Here is a 17,016-nt window from a genome sequence, read left to right as displayed (position 1 = left end):
GCTGCCCAAGCTGGTCTTTGAATTCCTGGGCTCAGACAACCCTCCTGCCTCAGCGTCCCAAAGTGCTGGGATTTTAGCTGTGAGCCCATGCCCAGCAGTTCTGCACATCTTAAAGGCAAAGAGAGTTTTGATATATGTGTAAATAGGCTTGTTCAACCAAGACCATAATGTCTAGCAGCGGGAGAGGGCTGGGGACAGTGCTCGCATGGGAGGGGTGGTCTTGACAAGAGCAGGGATGTTTTGTTCCTGTAACAGAAGACGGGGCGTGGAGTTTGGTCCAGGTGCAGGTGGGTTACAAAGAAGGGTGCATTTCTGGCTGGTCCTCCTGCCTTCTCAGAGAAGCGGCAAGTGAGGGTGTCAGCTCCAGGGGAGGGGCTGGGGCCAGGGCATTGGGGGGGGGTGCCCGGAGAGAACAGAGAGGAGATGAGAAAGGAAACGCCCAGAGTGGTACTTTGGGATTTCTGGGCAGTGTTAATGACCGTTCCTATTCGTAGCCATGAGTAAAGACAATCCCAGTGAGTTGTCTACGGGTTTCCGTCAAACCACATTCAGCTGTGCGGCTTTTCCGGGTGAGCCTGGGGAGGGCGGGGGGAGGGGGGCGAGGGCACTGAGGGGGCTCGCGTGGGCTGGCCCGTGGAACCTACACTAGGAAAGAGAGATGAGAGGACGTGAGGCCTGACCCCCAGCGAGAACTCGGAGGCCGGTGGACTGGAGGACTGGGCTCAGGAGGATTGCTGGAGGGGGCGGTGTTGAAGCCAGGGCCTGGGAGGCTGGAGGTGTGGTCAGAGTGTGGACGGACAAAGTTGAGGCTTCACAGCCAGCCCGGTTCTAGCTCAGGGTCAGGGGCCGACCGTGGCGGTGGACAACTGCTCTGACGTGAACTCTGCCTTCTGGAGGCGGACGGTGGAGAAGACCACCACGCCTATGGGTCCAGGTGGGACGGGCGGGGGCTTCCCTTTTGACACTCATCTCAGCTTGGAGCCAGGGTGGACCTCTCCCTAGGGACCAGGACTGTCCCTGCCTAGCCGGGGTCAGAGGCCAGCGTCACTGAAGTGAGGCTGTCCCTCCTGAGTGGAACTGCGGCCACCCAGAAGTTCCCATCACGGGGGTCGACAAGTAGCGTCTGTCAACAAGGTGGCTCAGAGGTGTCGGCTGCCTGAGCCAGCAGCAGGTGACGTCACGCGGGGAAGGGTGGGCTCCCTTGGCAGGGCCCGGCGGCCACCCTGCCCCCTACGTCACCCTCCCTGTGCCCCCGCCCCACCTCGCACTCGTTCCTCTTCCCTTACCCGCGTACTTGATGTTGGCCAGATGAGAAATGAAGTTGCTGTAGTAAGTGTTTTCGGCGTAATCATTCACCTGTGGGGGAAACACCCAGCAGTTACCGTGGCGGAGAAGAGCCCGCGCCCACCCCGCGCCCCCCACCCCGCGCCGGCTCCGCTGACCGGCCGCCGGGGCCTCGCTGACCGGGCGGAGCCGCGGGTAAGGAGACAGCCCACCCCCGGTTGTGTTTGGGGGCTCAACCTGGCTATTCTTCGCCAACAGCTTCCCGGGCTCATCCGTCTCCTCCAGGGAGGAACCGTCCGAAGCATTTTGGCAACTTTCAGGGAAAGGAGCTTTTCGATGACTGGTGGCACCCCCAGGAATGGCCAAAAGTCTCTGCTAAAAATACGCCCGCCCCCGTGCACTTGTTCCGGGCAGGGTCCGGCGCAGTCGGGCTCTTTGCCATGAGGGAGGCCGGGTCTCAGGAGCTCCCCGCCTCGGCCTCAGGGCTCCTGAGAGCCAGCCGGTCAAGCCGGAGCAGCCCCAGATCCGATCACGCTTTCTAGATGCGTGCTGCATTTTAAAAGCCAGAAGAGTTGCTGTTGGTGGAAAAGGTCTATTTTCAATGGATCTTTTCAGTCAAGTGGTATTGACCCAATTTCTCTTCCACTGTGCATGGTTTCAGGCTGTCTTGGCAGTATGACTGCCATCGTTATTTGCTTTCCAGATGTCTCCTGTCTTTTGTTCCTCATCCTGCCTTTATGGACTTCCTTTGCATTAAACTAATGCTTTTAGTGTACCATTTGGCCATTTTTAGCTATTTTCCTAGCGGTCGCTCTAGTCATTACAATATACGATTTAAGCCAATCACAATCTATGTCAGGTTAATACTAACTTAATTCAAGCAAAATATAGCAACTTAGCTCCAATATTGCTCTGTTTCTTCCCCACCCTTTCTTCTATTTTTGTCATATATATTATGTCTATCTATATTATAAACCAAAAAATACAGTGGTCTCTTATGCATTTTTTAACAAAAGAAATTAAAAGGAGAAAATACAAAAAATATATATGTATACAGTCTTTCATATTTACCATTTCTGGCATTCTTCATTTCCTTTGTTTTTGGAGACACGGTCTCACTCTGTCACCTGGGCTGGAGTATAGTAGCACAATCATAGCTCACTGCAGCCTCGAAATCCTGGGCTCAAGCGATCCTCCCACCTGAGCCTCCCGAGTACATGGGATTATAGGCACAAGCACCACTCTCGACTCTTCATGTCCATCTGTAGATTTGAGCTACTGTCTGGTGTCATTTCCTTTCATCCAGAAGGACTTCTTTTTACTACTTCTTGTGAGATAGGTTGGCGAGCAATTATCTTGGTTCTTGTTTGTCTGGGAACGGCTTTATCTCACCTTAATGCCTGAAGGGTGGTAGTTAGATACAGAATTCTCGGTTGACAGTAATGCCACTGCCTTCTGATGACTTGAGAAGTCAGCCATTAACTGTACTGTCATCCCCCTACGTAAAACAAATCCTTTTTCTCTTGTTGCTTTCAACAGTTTGATTTTAACGTGTCCAGGCATTTATCAGACTTGGGGGAATGTTGAATTTTTTTTGGATTGGTAAACTAATGCTTTTCATCAAGTTTGAGAAATTTAGCTATTGTTTCTTCAAACATTTTTTCTTACACTCTCCCCCTCTCCTCTCCTTCTGGGTGTCTCATTACACACGAACTGGTAGGCTTGGTTTGCTCTCCAGAGTCTGTAAGGCTCTGCTCACTTTTCAATCTTTTTTCTAATTGTTTTTCAAATTGGATAATTTCATTGCTTTATCTTCACATGTGCTGATTCTTTCTCAAATCTGCTTTGGGCCCATGTACTGATTTTTTTCATTATGTTCATTGTACTTTTCAACTCTAGACTTTCCATTTGGTGCACCTTGGTAGTCTCTGTTCCCCTATTGAGATTCCCTTTCTGTGTCATTGCCATCATATTTTCCTTTAATTCTTTGAACATAGTTTCCTTTAATCCTTCAAACATATTTATGATAGTTGCTTTTAAGTCCTGTCTGCCTAACCACTCTCAGTTCACTCAGGTCAGTTTCTATAGTTCTTTTCCTCCTAAATATAGATCACATTTTCCTATTTCTTTGCATGCCCCAATTTACTGTTGAAAACTGGACATTTTACATAATATTTGGCAGCAAATCTAGATTTTGTTGTTGTTGTTGTTTTGAGACAGAGTCTCACTTTGTTGCCCAGGCTAGAGTGAGTGCCGCGGTGTCAGCCTAGCTCACAGCAACCTCAAACTCCTGGGCTCAAGCAATCCTCCTGCCTCAGCCTCCCGAGTAGCTGGGACCACAGGCATGCACCACCATGCCCGGCTAATTTTTTGTATATATATTTTTAGTTGGTCAATTATTTTCTTTCTATTTTTAGTAGAGACAGGGGGTTTCGCTCAGGTTGGTTTCCAACTCCTGACCTCGAGTGATCCGCCCGCCTTGGCCTCCCAGAGAGCTAGGATTACAGTTGTGAGCCACCACGCCCTGCCCAAATCTAGATTTTGATTTTTAAAAATTGTCCTGAAGGGTTTTGTTAGTGTATTTGTTTAGTAACTTGCTTGGGCTTAATCTGCAGGATATGTCTCCCCAAAAGTACACAGCAGCTGATTCTCTGCTCAGTTTTTGGTTTTTTTTTTTTTTTTTTTTGAGACAGAGTCTCGCTTTGTTGCCCAGGCTAGAGTGAGTGCCGTGGCATCAACCTAGCTCACAGCAACCTCAAACTCCTGGGCTCAAGCGATCCTTCTGCCTCAGCCTCCCAAGTAGCTGGGACTACAGGCATGTGCCACCATGCCCGGCTAATTTTTTCTATATATATTAGTTGGCCAATTAATTTCTTTCTATTTATAGTAGAGACGGGGTCTCACTCTTGCTCAGGCTGGTTTCAAACTCCTGACCTTGAGCAATCCGCCCGCCTCCACCTCCCAGAGTGCTAGGATTACAGGTGTGAGCCGCCATGCCCAGCCCCTCTCTGCTCAGTTTTTAAGTCTTATTTTTATTTTTTAGCCTGAATTCCTAGGAGCCACCTAAGGTGGACATAGCTCTGTGGTCACCCAATGATTTGGGCACAGGTTGTGCTCAATCCCCTTGCACCTTCCGATGATGGGTCTGTATATGGGCTGAGAAGCACATTCAACGTTCAGCCAGTTCTCATATTGGCTTCAGATTTTGCTGTCCTTGAGGCCATGCGGGGTAGTTACAGAGTCCTTCTGTGTCTCTCACTTCTAGGATCTTGCTCATTAAATTCCGACTGGTCTGCCCCTCTCCGTCCACACCAGCTGGGACTGCAGCCTCAGACCACCAGAGCTGCAGGTGCTTCCTGTGTGCTTTCTGTCTGTTCTGCCAAGTTTGATACAGTGTTCCTGGGTATATAGGTTTTCAAATTCCACCCCAAGTCAAGTCAGGCCCCTGCCCCGGCAGTGAAGCTGCTGGCTTTCCTGACCAGCGCTGACTGCCCTGATAAAACCACCTATTGACCAAGTTAGGGTGTAGGGATGGGAACGGCCCCAGGCAAAAAAGTCCATAGACACTCTTTGTTCTTACTCAAAATTCTAGCCATTTTTCATTAACAGATGCCACAATTTATTGTTGGTCCTTGGTCCATTTCCAGAGCACCAAAATGATGGTTTTTATCATGTTATCCAATTTAATGCTTGTTTCTTGGGGATTGGGCTCCTGACTACGTCTAGCCGCCTCTCCCTAAGTCCCACTCTCCCGGCTGTCTTACAAGAGCAGAGGCTGCCTTTGTCTGGCTCCACTGCAGCCTTCCCCTTGCCCTTCAGTCTAGTTTGTGTCTAGTCAACCCTTCTGTGACTCCAGCTCTTTTAGGTCAGCCTGTCCAAGTCACTCAAGGTCCCTGAGGTTGATGACACAGAAGGAGCACAGGGACTGTGGGCAGGGCTGGAAGAAGGGTTGATCGCCCACTGAGTCAGCGTTTCCGAGAATTGTGAGCGCAGGAAAGGGTGAAGAAGGCCAATAAGGAAGACCCTTCATCTAGACTTCAGCCCTTGTTTGGACATCAAACTATAGCTTCAGACAGACACACATGTGAATTCCTACCCACCTCAACGAAGCATGCCAGTACGGCCAACCCGTCCGGGGCATCTTTGGCGATATCGTAGTTCCTGTATTTAGAATTGTAGTGAACAACGTGAATCTGTGGAAACAAGGCAGGGTGAGTCCAGGGCGGTTCGCAGAGACCTCCAGTGCCTGAGGTTTCCAGGGAAGGAGGAAAAGAAGGAAAGATGCTGAATGTCCCACAAACAACTCTGACCCGTCCTCTCCATTTCTGTACGAGTTCCATCTGTCAAGACCAGAAACTTCTCCAGGAACGGAAAGAGCAGGAGTGGGATTCTGGGAGGATGGCAGCTCCAAGGCATTGCCCTGAGCCCACCTGCCTTCCGGCAAATGGGCTGGCAGAGTCTGGAGGACTCAAGTGAGGACACGGGTTCCCCTGGGGTGCCTGGGGGGCTGGGGGGAAATGAGCATGAGCTCCCCTGCCCCAGGAAGCCACTGTAAACCTGCAGTCACCCTAAGGACGGATCTGGGCAAAAGAGGGAACCCAGAAAATCCAACACATACAAATCCAGCTGAAACAAGGAGGGCTTGCCACCCCTGCGGGCTGCAGAGTGCCCCCACACTGAGAGTTCTCTGCGGGCAGGGACCCTGCCTGTACTCAGGGCACAGAGCCGTGACCAGTCCACAGTTGTTGAGTGAATAAAAAATAAACTTAACCTCAGGGTGACTTAACTGCCACCATTGCACAAAGTCTTTTGGCTGCTTTAATAAGAAAAGTGACTACGGAGTTTGAAGGAAAGAGGACCCGATCAGCATCCACACGTACCTCGACCACATGTCTGACCCCATCGATGGTGTGCTCCGAGCCGCTCATTTCCGAGGACGCGCCGCCCCAGTGGAAATGCATCTGCTGGGCTATGTACCTGGTGCCGTCCATGGTGGTCACTTGCATGGTGGGGGGCAGGGTGATCTGAACTGGAAGAGACAAGGCAGGGCAGGGGGCAGGGCGAGTGGGCATGGAGGGGTCAGGCCTACAGGTGAGGCAGCTTCCCTGGTCACCCCCTACCTGCCTGCCCCAGGGCAAGCCAGTACCATGGACTGGCTTACAATGCCATGACAAGGGTCACCAAAGGAGAGGGGCACTGGCACGCAGGGTGCAGGGTGAGGTCAGAATGAGGGCTAGGTACCTCTCCCAGGTGAACACCTTCCTGCCTAGAACCAGCAGGTCGGGGGTAGGACCACACCGTGGCAGGTCCAGCATCTTTGGCCCTGGGGAAAGGGAAAGCCCTGAAAAAACACAGCCAATGGATATGGAAGCCAGAACTCCACTCACCCCCTTGACCAAGTTTGGAATTTGCCCAAGGTGTAGGAACAGGAAGTGGGGCTTCTTGGGACTATTTTGATTCATTTTACTACCCAGAGTAGTGGGAAGTTGCTGTCTTCTTCATAACATGGTTAAAATCCTCATCCCAGGTAGCCTTCTAGAACTAGCCCAGCTAACAGCCGGCTGTACCCGGATGTCAGAAAGCATCCCTGCTGGGCTTCGACACTTCCATTCCATGGGCAAGGAAGCTGACTCAGGGAGGGGGAAGACTTGCTCAAAGGCACACGGTTCACCAGTCAGGGGCAGAGCTGGGCTGACAACTGAGGGTCTAGGCCCCATCTCAGACCAGATGTCACCACGAGGTGGCTCAACATGTCTTCAGAAGACAAGAGACCAAATTCCACAGCAAGTCAGGGACACACAGATTCTTGGCTTGGGGTTTAATTTGACTGTGATTATCAACAGATGCATAAAAATGTTAGGCTCTTGGAAAAATGAAGTGTTCTTCCAGCTTCCTCCTGCCTCTCACTCTACAGACCTCCCACAGGAAGTCACCCTGGTCAGACACCTGCAATATTTCACTGGCTCAGGCCTGAGGGAAGTCCTTATCTTTTGGAATAAGCTAGGCAAAAAGGAAAAATGGACTGAATGCCTGAGAAAAATATCTACGAGGATTTAATCTGGACCTTGGAAAGGGGCAGACAGCATCTGTCTTGTCGGCAAGGTCTCCCAGTTTAAAGCCATCAGTATGTGCTCGCTTCGGCAGCACCTATACTAAAATTGGAACAATGCAGAGAAGATTAGCTTGTTCCCCGCGCAAGGATGACACCCAAATTTGTGAAGTGTTCCATATTTTTTAATAAAAAATTTTAAAGTCATCAGGACCCCAGCACAATGGCTCATGCCTTTAATCCCACAACTTTGGGAGGCTGAGGCAGGAGGATCACTTGAGGCCAGGAGTTCAAGACTAGCCTGTGCAATATAATGGGACCCTGTCTTCCCCCCCCCCAAAAAAAACCAAAAAAGATTTAAATAATGAGATGGGTGTGGTGGTGTGTGCCTGTCATCCCGGCTACTCGGGAGGCTGAGGCGGGAGGATTGCTTGAGCCCAGGAGTTGGAGGCTGTAGTGAGCTATGATCATTCCACTGTACTCCAGCCTGGGCAACAGAGCAAGACCCCATGTTTAAATAAATAAATAAATAAAGTCATCGAAGATCGTTGTAAACAAGCATAATAAATTTTCCTAAAGAATAAATGTTAGATACTTGGTACCTGTAATTTCTAAATTGTCTAAAAAAGCAGGCGGCTCTGAATAAACTCACAACATAATGCGCTGTAACACAGGAATCTGGCCTCAAAGATTTTAACAGGCCCTTTGGCAGTATAGGGCAGAGGAATTTGTAGGACAGAGGAAGGGCAGAGGAATTCTTCCAATTGTCGGGAATTTACTTGGGTGGGACACTGAGCTAACCGCAAACCTTTGCTTCTGGTCATTGCTTGCTTGCTACGCCGCTGTAGGGGGAATTATGGGATGAGGTCATTGAAGCACGGGCGACTGGCCCATCAGGCAATAGAGGGCAACCAACCCGCCAATTATTTCAAAAGGCGATAGTGGGCAACCAATCATCTTAAAGGTCAACGCATGACCCATGCGTAGTCGGCTTGTGCGCAGCTTGTGCACCATGGGGATAAAAGGCATGCCGTTGTTCCAGTCGGGGTCCTTGCCTGCGAGAGTGGCCACTGCGTTGGTGCTCTGGGGCTTGGACCCTGGCTAGCCAGAAAATAAACCTCTTGTGTGATTGCATCCTCGATGTCTCTGCTTTTCTGTCCGGTGGGGCTGTGGAAGGTCGGTCCCTAACAGCAGAACAAGTGCTTTGTATTTAGAGCTTGAAATGGGGCCAGCCTCAAAAATCAATGCTCACAAGAAAAAGATGGAGGAGCTTTTAAAAGGAGGCATGCTGAGAGCCACGGAGCCCGGGAGCGAGGGCCAGGCCAGGGCTTCCTAAAGGGACAGTTAACACCACGTGAGCAATTAGGGGAGGCTGACAATTACAGTTCCCCAAAACACAGTTCCCGGGAGGCAGACACATCAATTCTGGTTACGCTGGCAGGCCTGCACAGGCCAGGTTGGAGAACGGCAGCAATTCTGAGCTCGTCGGTGTGCTTTTGAAAAGGTGAAGCCAAAATATCCATCCCCAAAAGTCAACTCTCCGCACCTTCCAGATCAGAACATGGATTCGACTTCCGGAACAGGTGGTTCCCCTTGACTGGGAAACCAATTTAACCAGTTTCTCATCAGACAAGAAAAACCACATCACGCAAGCATTTGCTGTGTTCCAGAAGCAAACAGCAAGTGTCAAGGTCATGAAAGTCAAAAGAAAGACAGGGGAAGTGGCCGAGCCTGGAGGGACTAAAGAGACGGGACAGCTAAGTGCAATGTGGGATCCGGAGTCGATCCTGGGCCAGAAGGAAAACAAGAGTAGGAAAGTGATGTCATTTAACTGAGGTCTGGAGTTAATCGTATTGCATCATCTTAATTCCCTAGTTCAGTAACAATTGTACTGCGGTCATAAAATGTTAGTGTTGGGGGAGTGGGGGAGGGGTATATAGGACTCTCTGTATTACTTCTGCAATTTTTCTAGTGGAAAACACTTTAAAATAAAGTTGTTTAAAAAAAAAAAAAAAAAAAAAGGCTGGGCGCAGTGGCTGATGCCTATAATCCTAGCACTTCTGGGAGGCCGAGGCGGGCGGATTGCTCGAGGTCAGGAGTTCAAAACCAGCCTGAGCAAGAGCGAGACCCCCATCTCTACTATAAATAGAAAGAAATTAATTGGCCAACTAATATATATAGAGAAAAAATTAGCCGGGCATGGTGGCGCATGCCTGCAGTCCCAGCTACTCGGGAGGCTGAGGCAGCAGGATCGCTTGAGCCCAGGAGTTTGAGGTTGCTGTGAGCTAGGCTGACGCCACAGCACTCACTCTAGCCTGGGCAACAAGTGAGACTCTGTCTCAAAAAACAAAACTAAACAACAGACACAACCAGCCTCCAGTCTTCAAAGATTAAAACCTGCTGAGAAATCAGCATTGCTCATGGGCACCTGTGTTGGGGCTTATCCCTTTATATACAAGTCTTTTCTGCTCAAATGCACCATTCAATGAACATTTTTTAATCTGGCAGGTACTGTGATAGAAAGATGAATAAGGGATTGTCCCTGTTTCCAAAGAACTAAGTAAATGGAGTAGCCGATAGCATGTGTTAAGAAAACAGTACCCAGGTGTGGTGACATGGGCCAGCTACTCGGGAGGCTGAGGCAGGAGGATTGCCTAAGGAATCCTCCAGGATTGCCAGGAATTCGAGGTTGCACTGAGCTGTGATGAGGCCACTGCACTCCAGCCTGGGTGACAAGAGTGAGACCCTGTCGGAAAGGAAAGGAAAGGAAAGGAAAGGAAAGGAAAGGAAAGGAAAGGAAAGGGAAGGAAAGGGAAGGAAAGGGAAGGAAAGGGAAGGAAAGGGAAGGAAAGGGAAGGAAAGGGAAGGAAAGGGAAGGAAAGGGAAGGAAAGGGAAGGAAAGGGAAGGAAAGGGAAGGAAAGGGAAAGAAAGGGAAAGAAAGAGAAAGAAAGAAAGAAGAAAGAGAAAGACTTCATGCTTCAAAAAAAAATAAAAAAATAAAAAAAAATAGAACAAGTCTTCATGCTTCAAAAATAAAAAATAAAAATAAAAAAAAAAAGAAAGAAAGAGAAAGAAAGAAAAGAAAAAAGATGCCACTACACACTTATTAGAATGCCCACGATCCAAAACACTCACAGTGAAAACAGTGTAACCACTCCGGAAGACAGTTTGCCAGTCTCCCACGAAACTAAACCTCCTCTTTCCATATGATACCATTCCAGCAGTCATGCTCCTTGGTATTTACCCACATGAATTGAAAACTTATGTCCACACAGAAACCTGCAGACATATTTTATAATATAATAGCTTTATTCATAATGCCCCAAACTTAGAAGCAACCAAGATGCCCTTCAACAGGTGAATGCATAAGCTGTCCTTTATGCAGACAATGGACTGTTATTCGGGACCAAAAGGAAATGAGCTACCAGGCCATGGAGGAAACTTCAATGCACATTCCTAAGTGAAAGAAGCCAGTCTGAGACGGCTACCTGCTGTAGGATTCCAAGTACATGACATTCTGGAAAAGGCAAAACTATGGGGACAGTAAAAGGATCGGTGATTGCCAAGGGTTAGTGAGGAGGGAGGAAGGGGTGGAGTCCAGAGGATTTCCATGGCTCTGAAACTATTGGTGGATACCTATCATTACAAATCTATCAAAACCCATAGGGTGTACAATGCCAGGAGTGAAGTCTAATGTAAACTATGGACTTTGGGTGACAATGATGTCAGTGCAGGTTCATCCACTGTAACAAATGTCCTACTCTGGGGTGGGATGCTGAGGGGAGGGACAGCAGGGAAAAGGGAACCCCTCCCCCCCTGCTCTCAGTACTTTCTGCTCAATTCTAAGAAATAGAGTCTATTAAAATATATGATAAGGCCGGGCGTGGTGGCTCACGCCTGTAATCCTAGCACTCTGGGAGGCCGAGCCAGGCGGACTGCTCAAGGTCAGGAGTTCAAAACCAGCCTGAGCAAGAGCGAGACCCCGTCTCTACTATAAATAGAAAGAAATTAATTGGCCAACTAATATATATGGAAAAAATTAGCCGGGCATGGTGGCACATGCCTGTAGTCCCAGCTACTCGGGAGGCTGAGGCAGGAGGATTGCTTGAGCCCAGGAGATTGAGGTTGCTGTGAGCTAGGCTGATGCCACGGCACTCACTCTAGCCTGGGCAACAAAGTGAGACTCTGTCTCAAAAAAAATAATAATAAAATAAAATAAAATATATGATAATATAGAACAATAACATATATATGTTCCAAGATGTAAAAAGAAACGTAGAAAATAAAAAGTTAACAGATCATGACAACTTTTTTTTGTTAAATTTGGTATGCATCAAAATTTCATTAGTTTGAAATTTGTAGATTAGTTTTTTTTTCTCCTTCAGTAGAATTCCCAGTGTGCTTCGAGCTTGCTAAAATATAGCCCACTGTAAAGAGTATAGCCAAATAATTGCAAAAGCTAAATTATAAAAATCTTTCAAAGTATTTGACAACAGAAAATATAATTAATGTGAACTGTGGGTGCATTCTAATATGTTTGACATGCTGTGGCATGACGTGGGGACCCTCCCAAGGAACGGGCTTTCGGCCTACAGAGATCCAAACACAGCCCGGAGGAGGAAGGCACTGGGTCCTGTACAGTCTGCGAGGAGGGAGCCATGGCCAGCTCCTGGGAAGCTGGGCTCTTGCTTTACGCCCGCCCTTTCTGGGCCCCCAGCACAGAGCCCTGCACAGCAGCAGGTGCTCAGCAGGTGGTCCCAATAGAGAGTCTCAATCGTCACTCCTGGGCGACTGTCCAGGTGGGGTTAACAAAGCTTCTCCTCTGCCTTTGGCCTTTTTGCCGCATCCCTTCCACCAAGGGCAAGAACGGGAGGAAGAGCTCCCCCACTTGCCAACCTGCTGGGAGCTTCAGAGAGTAAACTTTGGAAACAGGAGCTCAACATTAATGATAAGAATGAGGCTTTCATGAAATATTTGTGTAAAGCTGGGCACAGTGGCTCACACCTGTAATCCCAGCACTTTGGGAGGCCAAGGCAAGAGGATCGCTTGAGGCTAGGAGTTTGAGACCAGCCTGGGCAACATAGTGAGACCACATTGATAAAAAAAAAAAGAAAGAAAGAAAGAAAGAAAAATGAGCTGGGCATAGTGGTGAGAACCTGTAGGTCCCAGGAGGCTGAGGCAGGAGGATCACTGGAGCCCAAAAGTTCAAGGCTGTGGTGAGCTAGGATCCAGGCTACTGCACTCCAGCCTGGGCAATAGAGTGAGACCCTGTCTCTAACAATAAATGGATAAATATTTGTGCGTTTCTGGGCTCCTGGCCACACATGTCCAAGCCCTATTTTAGACATGACTTCTCCCACTTGCTACTTTCACCAGCCCCATAAAGGGCGATTGGATTTATTTTCTTGACTGTGCAAATAGGAAAACCAAGTCCGGTGACCTCCATACACCTGTGCGGTAGGCAGTAAGCTCACGTGACCCAGTGGGAGTGATGGAGTGAGAGCTCGAGGTATCCAAGGAGGACATGGCCAAGGAATGGACATCTGGGGGCCTGGGTCCAGAGTGGCCGTTAGAGACTGCATGACCTTGAGTGAGGCCCTCGGCCCCCTGAGACCTCAGGTTTCCCACTTAAAACGTCCCCCCTTCTTGGAGTGCCCTGAGGCTCAGAGCAGACGAGCCCGCTTGGGACACCAGGAAGATGATCTACAAACGTAAAGCGTGGGTTTTACAGTTGCCCTGAATGGATTCCCGAAGTAGGGGTCCCGCAACCCAGCTTTTCCTGTCTGACCTTCACCCCCTTTCTGGTAGGGAACAAAAGTAGAGCTTTGTCTCGAAACCTCCGAGAAATACTAGGCCTACCTGCCAGGGGCTTTGAGCTAATGAGACTCAATATGTATGGAATATACATGGAATATAAATATATATGACCATATATGGAATGAATATATATGAATATCTATGCGGATCATATGGGAAACCAGCCGAGGGCACAGAAGAACAGAAGACACAGGTGAGAAGGTGGCCCAAGCACCATGCCCTGGCGCTGGCTGGGCGGGTCGCGGTGGGCGTGGGTGAGAGAATGACCCTTCAGGAAGGAGCCGGAGGGGACGGAGTCTCCGGACAGAGGCTCTCCGGCTTTGGAAGAGCCACCAGGATTCCAGGCCTCAGGGCCTCAGTGCCCGATGCTGAGCTCTGTGGCTCTGTGGGGGTCACTCCCGGCAGATGTGCCTGTCACCTGCCTTCCCCTGCGGACCACCAGGGCTGGCGCCGCCGCCGGCCCGCCCTTACCTGTGTGGCCGTTGTTGGTCATGGAGAACTTGCCCACCTGGGCGCCGTAGCCTGTCAGGTTGAGCGCCCCCAAGGAAGGGTTGTACCGAACGTTCTTCCTCTGCAGGTTGATGGGGGACTGTTTCTGCCCCCCGCAGTCGGGGTACTGCCGCGGCCAGTGTGCTTCATCCAGCGCCCCATCTGTGACAGGAGAGAGCAGGTCACGGTTCCAGGGCCCCCTCCCCAGCCGGGCCCTCTGCAGGCACCTCGCCAGGCCAGAGGCCAGGGCCCAGGGGCCCCACGGTGCCTTCCAGAGAGCAGAAGCAGGGCCTCCGGGAGGAGGCGGAAGGGACATCTAATGAACTCCAAGGACCCTGACGACTGGGGGCTTGGGTGCCAACCTCTAACTTCCCCATGGCAACCACTGGCCCTGGGAACATGACTTAGTGTTTGGAACACAATGAAAGTCTGGCGTATGTAATTTTTTCCTCTCTCTTGCACTATTTCCAACTGATCATGCAATACTGGGGTCCTCGGCCGCCACCAAGGGGCCTTTTCCTCATTTCCTCTAAATAGCCCAGTTTTCCTTCCAGCCCCCTCACCCCTGTGCTGCAGGAACCCCCTCCCCACTTTCTTGCTCCAGCCTCGGTTATGGGCCCCGGCACGGCGAGGACCGCCTGGTGTCTCCACCTGCAGATTCTGGGGCAACCGGGGCAGCATGAGGTTCAGGGAGGATCCGAATGGTTCATTTTTTTTTTTTAAATCAGAGGAAGGAAATTTATCTTTTCAGAGACGATTGATAAGCACAGGGCACACAGGAATGAAGGCCATGGGTCATTACAGGTGACTCGGCTCCCAAATGGCTTCGGATCTTGCTTTTGGCCATTTGCAATTGAGGACCCAACCTCGCCCTTCGAGGGAACTCTGTGGTTCGTGCGTAGCTTGTTTTAGCAAAGGTGTCCGGATGGGGCCTCCCACAGCTTCTGGGTTTGCAATCGATGGGAAAGCCAATTCTTTATTTCTCTCTTCTTCACTATTTAATGATTCAAAGTCATTTTTATTTTTTTGAGACAGAGGCTCACTTTGTTGCCTGAGCTAGAGTGAGTGCCGTGGCGTCAGCCTAGCTCACAGCAACCTCAGACTCCTGGGCTCAAGTGATCCTTCTGCCTCAGCCTCCCAAGTAACTGGGACTACAGGCATGCGCCACCATGCCCGGCTAATTTTTTCTATATAATTTTAGTTGGCTAGCCAATTAATTTCTTTCTATTTTTTTTAGTAGAGACGGGGTCTCACTCTTGCTCAGGCTGGTTTTGAACTCCTGACCTTGAGCGATCCACCCGCCTTGGCCTCCCAGAGTGCTAGGATTACAGGCGTGAGCCACCGTGCCCTGCACAAACCCATTTTTAAGCAATTCTTTGTTAGAGGCAGAAGCCAAGACCAAGGGACCAGGCAGGAGGCCTCCAGCGCAGCCCCTTCTTGGGTCCGAATGCTCTGGCCCAGGCCCTGTCAACACGGGGACATCCCTCAGGTGTTCCTGGAAGGCGTTTGCAAAAGCTGCCCCCAGGTTCTCCGGGGCTCCCAGTGGCTTTCCAGGAAGCCCGCTTTCTCCAGGCTGGCTGAGCCCCGGGAGGACAAGACCTTCATTGTCTGAATTCTCTCTTCTGTAACTTTGCAACCGCACCCAGTCCCGCTGAGCCAGACGAAGCAGGTGTGGGGACCGCCTCTGCTCCAGGACAGACAGAGCGGTCGGTTAGAGTGAGCCCCTCTGAAGCTGGACTTCCTGCGCCTCCCCGGGGTGTCCCTAATACAATGGCCTTTGACTTAACGGGACATGCCACCCACCCCGAATGTGTGCTTCCCTGGTGTCCGAGGCAGGGGCAGATTTTGCAGAGAGCAGGCTCAACATGGTCTGCTCCGGCTTCCTGCCACCTGCCAGCAGCCACCAGCCTCCTCTGGGGGCCCCGCACCATCGCCCAGTGCAGAAGAGAAGGGCCCGCGGGCGGGAGCTCCCTCCCAGGCACAGGAAAGGGTGTTCAGTGTCCCAAACCCCACAGATGCGGTCTTCCCAGCTTCAGCTCACGTGCGGGCTGGAACTCTTGCTAAATGCCAGGATCTTACATCTCACAGGTTAAAAGCCTGGTTTGGGGAGCCTGGAGACGGTCTAAAGGTAACTCGGGTCTTATCAAAATGTTCATGAAATTTCCTGGAAGGAAGTTCCCCCAAACCCCACAGCACCTTCTGTGAGGCTACCAGGAGTCCTTTCGAGGAAATTTATTCTCCACTAACAATAAAGCAAAAGGTTTTATTATCGGAAGCAGCGGCTGATGCAGGCAGGTGGGGCGTGGTGGCTCCCACCTGTAATCCCAGCACTTTGGGAGGCCAAGGAGAGAAGACAACTTGAGGCCAGGAGTTCGAGACCAGCCTGGGCAATAGTGAAACCCCATCTCCACAGAACATTTAACAATTAGCTGTTCACGGGACCTGGTGCCTATACTATACTCTTAGCTACACGGGAGGCTGAGGCGGGAGGATCACGTAAGCCCAGGAGTTCAAGGCTGCAGTGAGCTATGATAGGGTCACTGAACTCTGCCTGGGCAACAGAGGGAGACCTGGTCTCAAAAAATAATGAATAGGCCAGGTGCGGTGGCTCACGCCTGTAATCCTAGCACTCTGGGAGGCGGAGGCGGGAGGATCATTTGAGCTCAGGGGTTCAAGACCAGCCTGAGCAAGAGCAAGACCCTGCCTTTACTTAAAAAAAAAAAAAAAAATTGAAAGAAATTAGCTGGACAACTAAAAAACATATATATAGAAAAAAAATTAGCTGGGCATGGTGGCACATGCCTGTAGTCCCAGATACTTGGGAGGCTGAGGCAGGAGTTTGAGGTTGCTGTGAGCAAGGCTGACGCCACGGCACTCTAGCCCAGGCAACAGAGTGCGACTCTGTCTCAATAATAATAATAAATAAAAAAGCAGCAACGGGGCTCACACCAGCCAACACAGAGGGTGGAAAAGATTTCAAAGCAGAAAGCCTACAGGTGAACCAATGGGTCGTGAAAGGAGAAAGTTATTTCCTCTTTTCCTTAATTGAAGTTCAAGTTCAGTTTGTTCTCTGTACATTCGGAGACCTTGGAAAGGTAGGGACCATAACCAGCAGAGACAGACACAGCGGCCACCCCAGGAAGTGCAGGCTCCCCTCAAGGAGGGGGCCGCTGCCTTCCTTGTTGCGGGGGTAACGGAGGAACCGAGGAGCCGTGCAGGGCTGGGGGGCTTACCTGAGTAGGTCCACTCGGTCCCATGCTGGGCCTGGGTGCCCAGGAGGAACAGGGACAGAAGAGGCACCAGGGCCCTCATGGCGTGCAGGACTGCGATCAGCACCGACTCTGGGGAAGCTCTTCTTTTAAAGGCTCAGGAACTG

At 50.3% G+C, this 17,016-nt stretch overlaps 1 protein-coding gene and 1 non-coding gene across 2 annotated transcripts in view; one reads left to right on the top strand and one right to left on the bottom strand.

The window, feature by feature from the left end:
- Positions 1–17,009, bottom strand: part of CA6 (carbonic anhydrase 6) — a 24,147-nt gene extending 7,138 nt beyond the window's left edge. Inside the window, exons 1-5 of the mRNA XM_020281880.2 lie at positions 16,874–17,009; positions 13,623–13,802; positions 6,165–6,313; positions 5,385–5,477; positions 1,287–1,356 (exon numbers count right to left, since the gene is read on the bottom strand). Of these exons, the coding sequence (XP_020137469.1) occupies positions 1,287–1,356; positions 5,385–5,477; positions 6,165–6,313; positions 13,623–13,802; positions 16,874–16,952 (571 nt within the window). The 5' untranslated portion in view covers positions 16,953–17,009. The remainder of the gene's footprint in view (positions 1–1,286; positions 1,357–5,384; positions 5,478–6,164; positions 6,314–13,622; positions 13,803–16,873) is intronic.
- On the top strand, positions 7,413–7,519 carry LOC142869716 (U6 spliceosomal RNA). The gene has a single exon (XR_012918290.1). It is a non-coding gene; the product is annotated as a U6 spliceosomal RNA (small nuclear RNA).
- Positions 17,010–17,016: the final 7 nt, after the last annotated feature.

This window comes from Microcebus murinus, chromosome 2 (genome assembly GCF_040939455.1).
Source record: "Microcebus murinus isolate Inina chromosome 2, M.murinus_Inina_mat1.0, whole genome shotgun sequence".
NCBI lineage: Eukaryota > Metazoa > Chordata > Mammalia > Primates > Cheirogaleidae > Microcebus > Microcebus murinus.
This window is presented reverse-complemented; position numbering and strand designations above follow the sequence as displayed.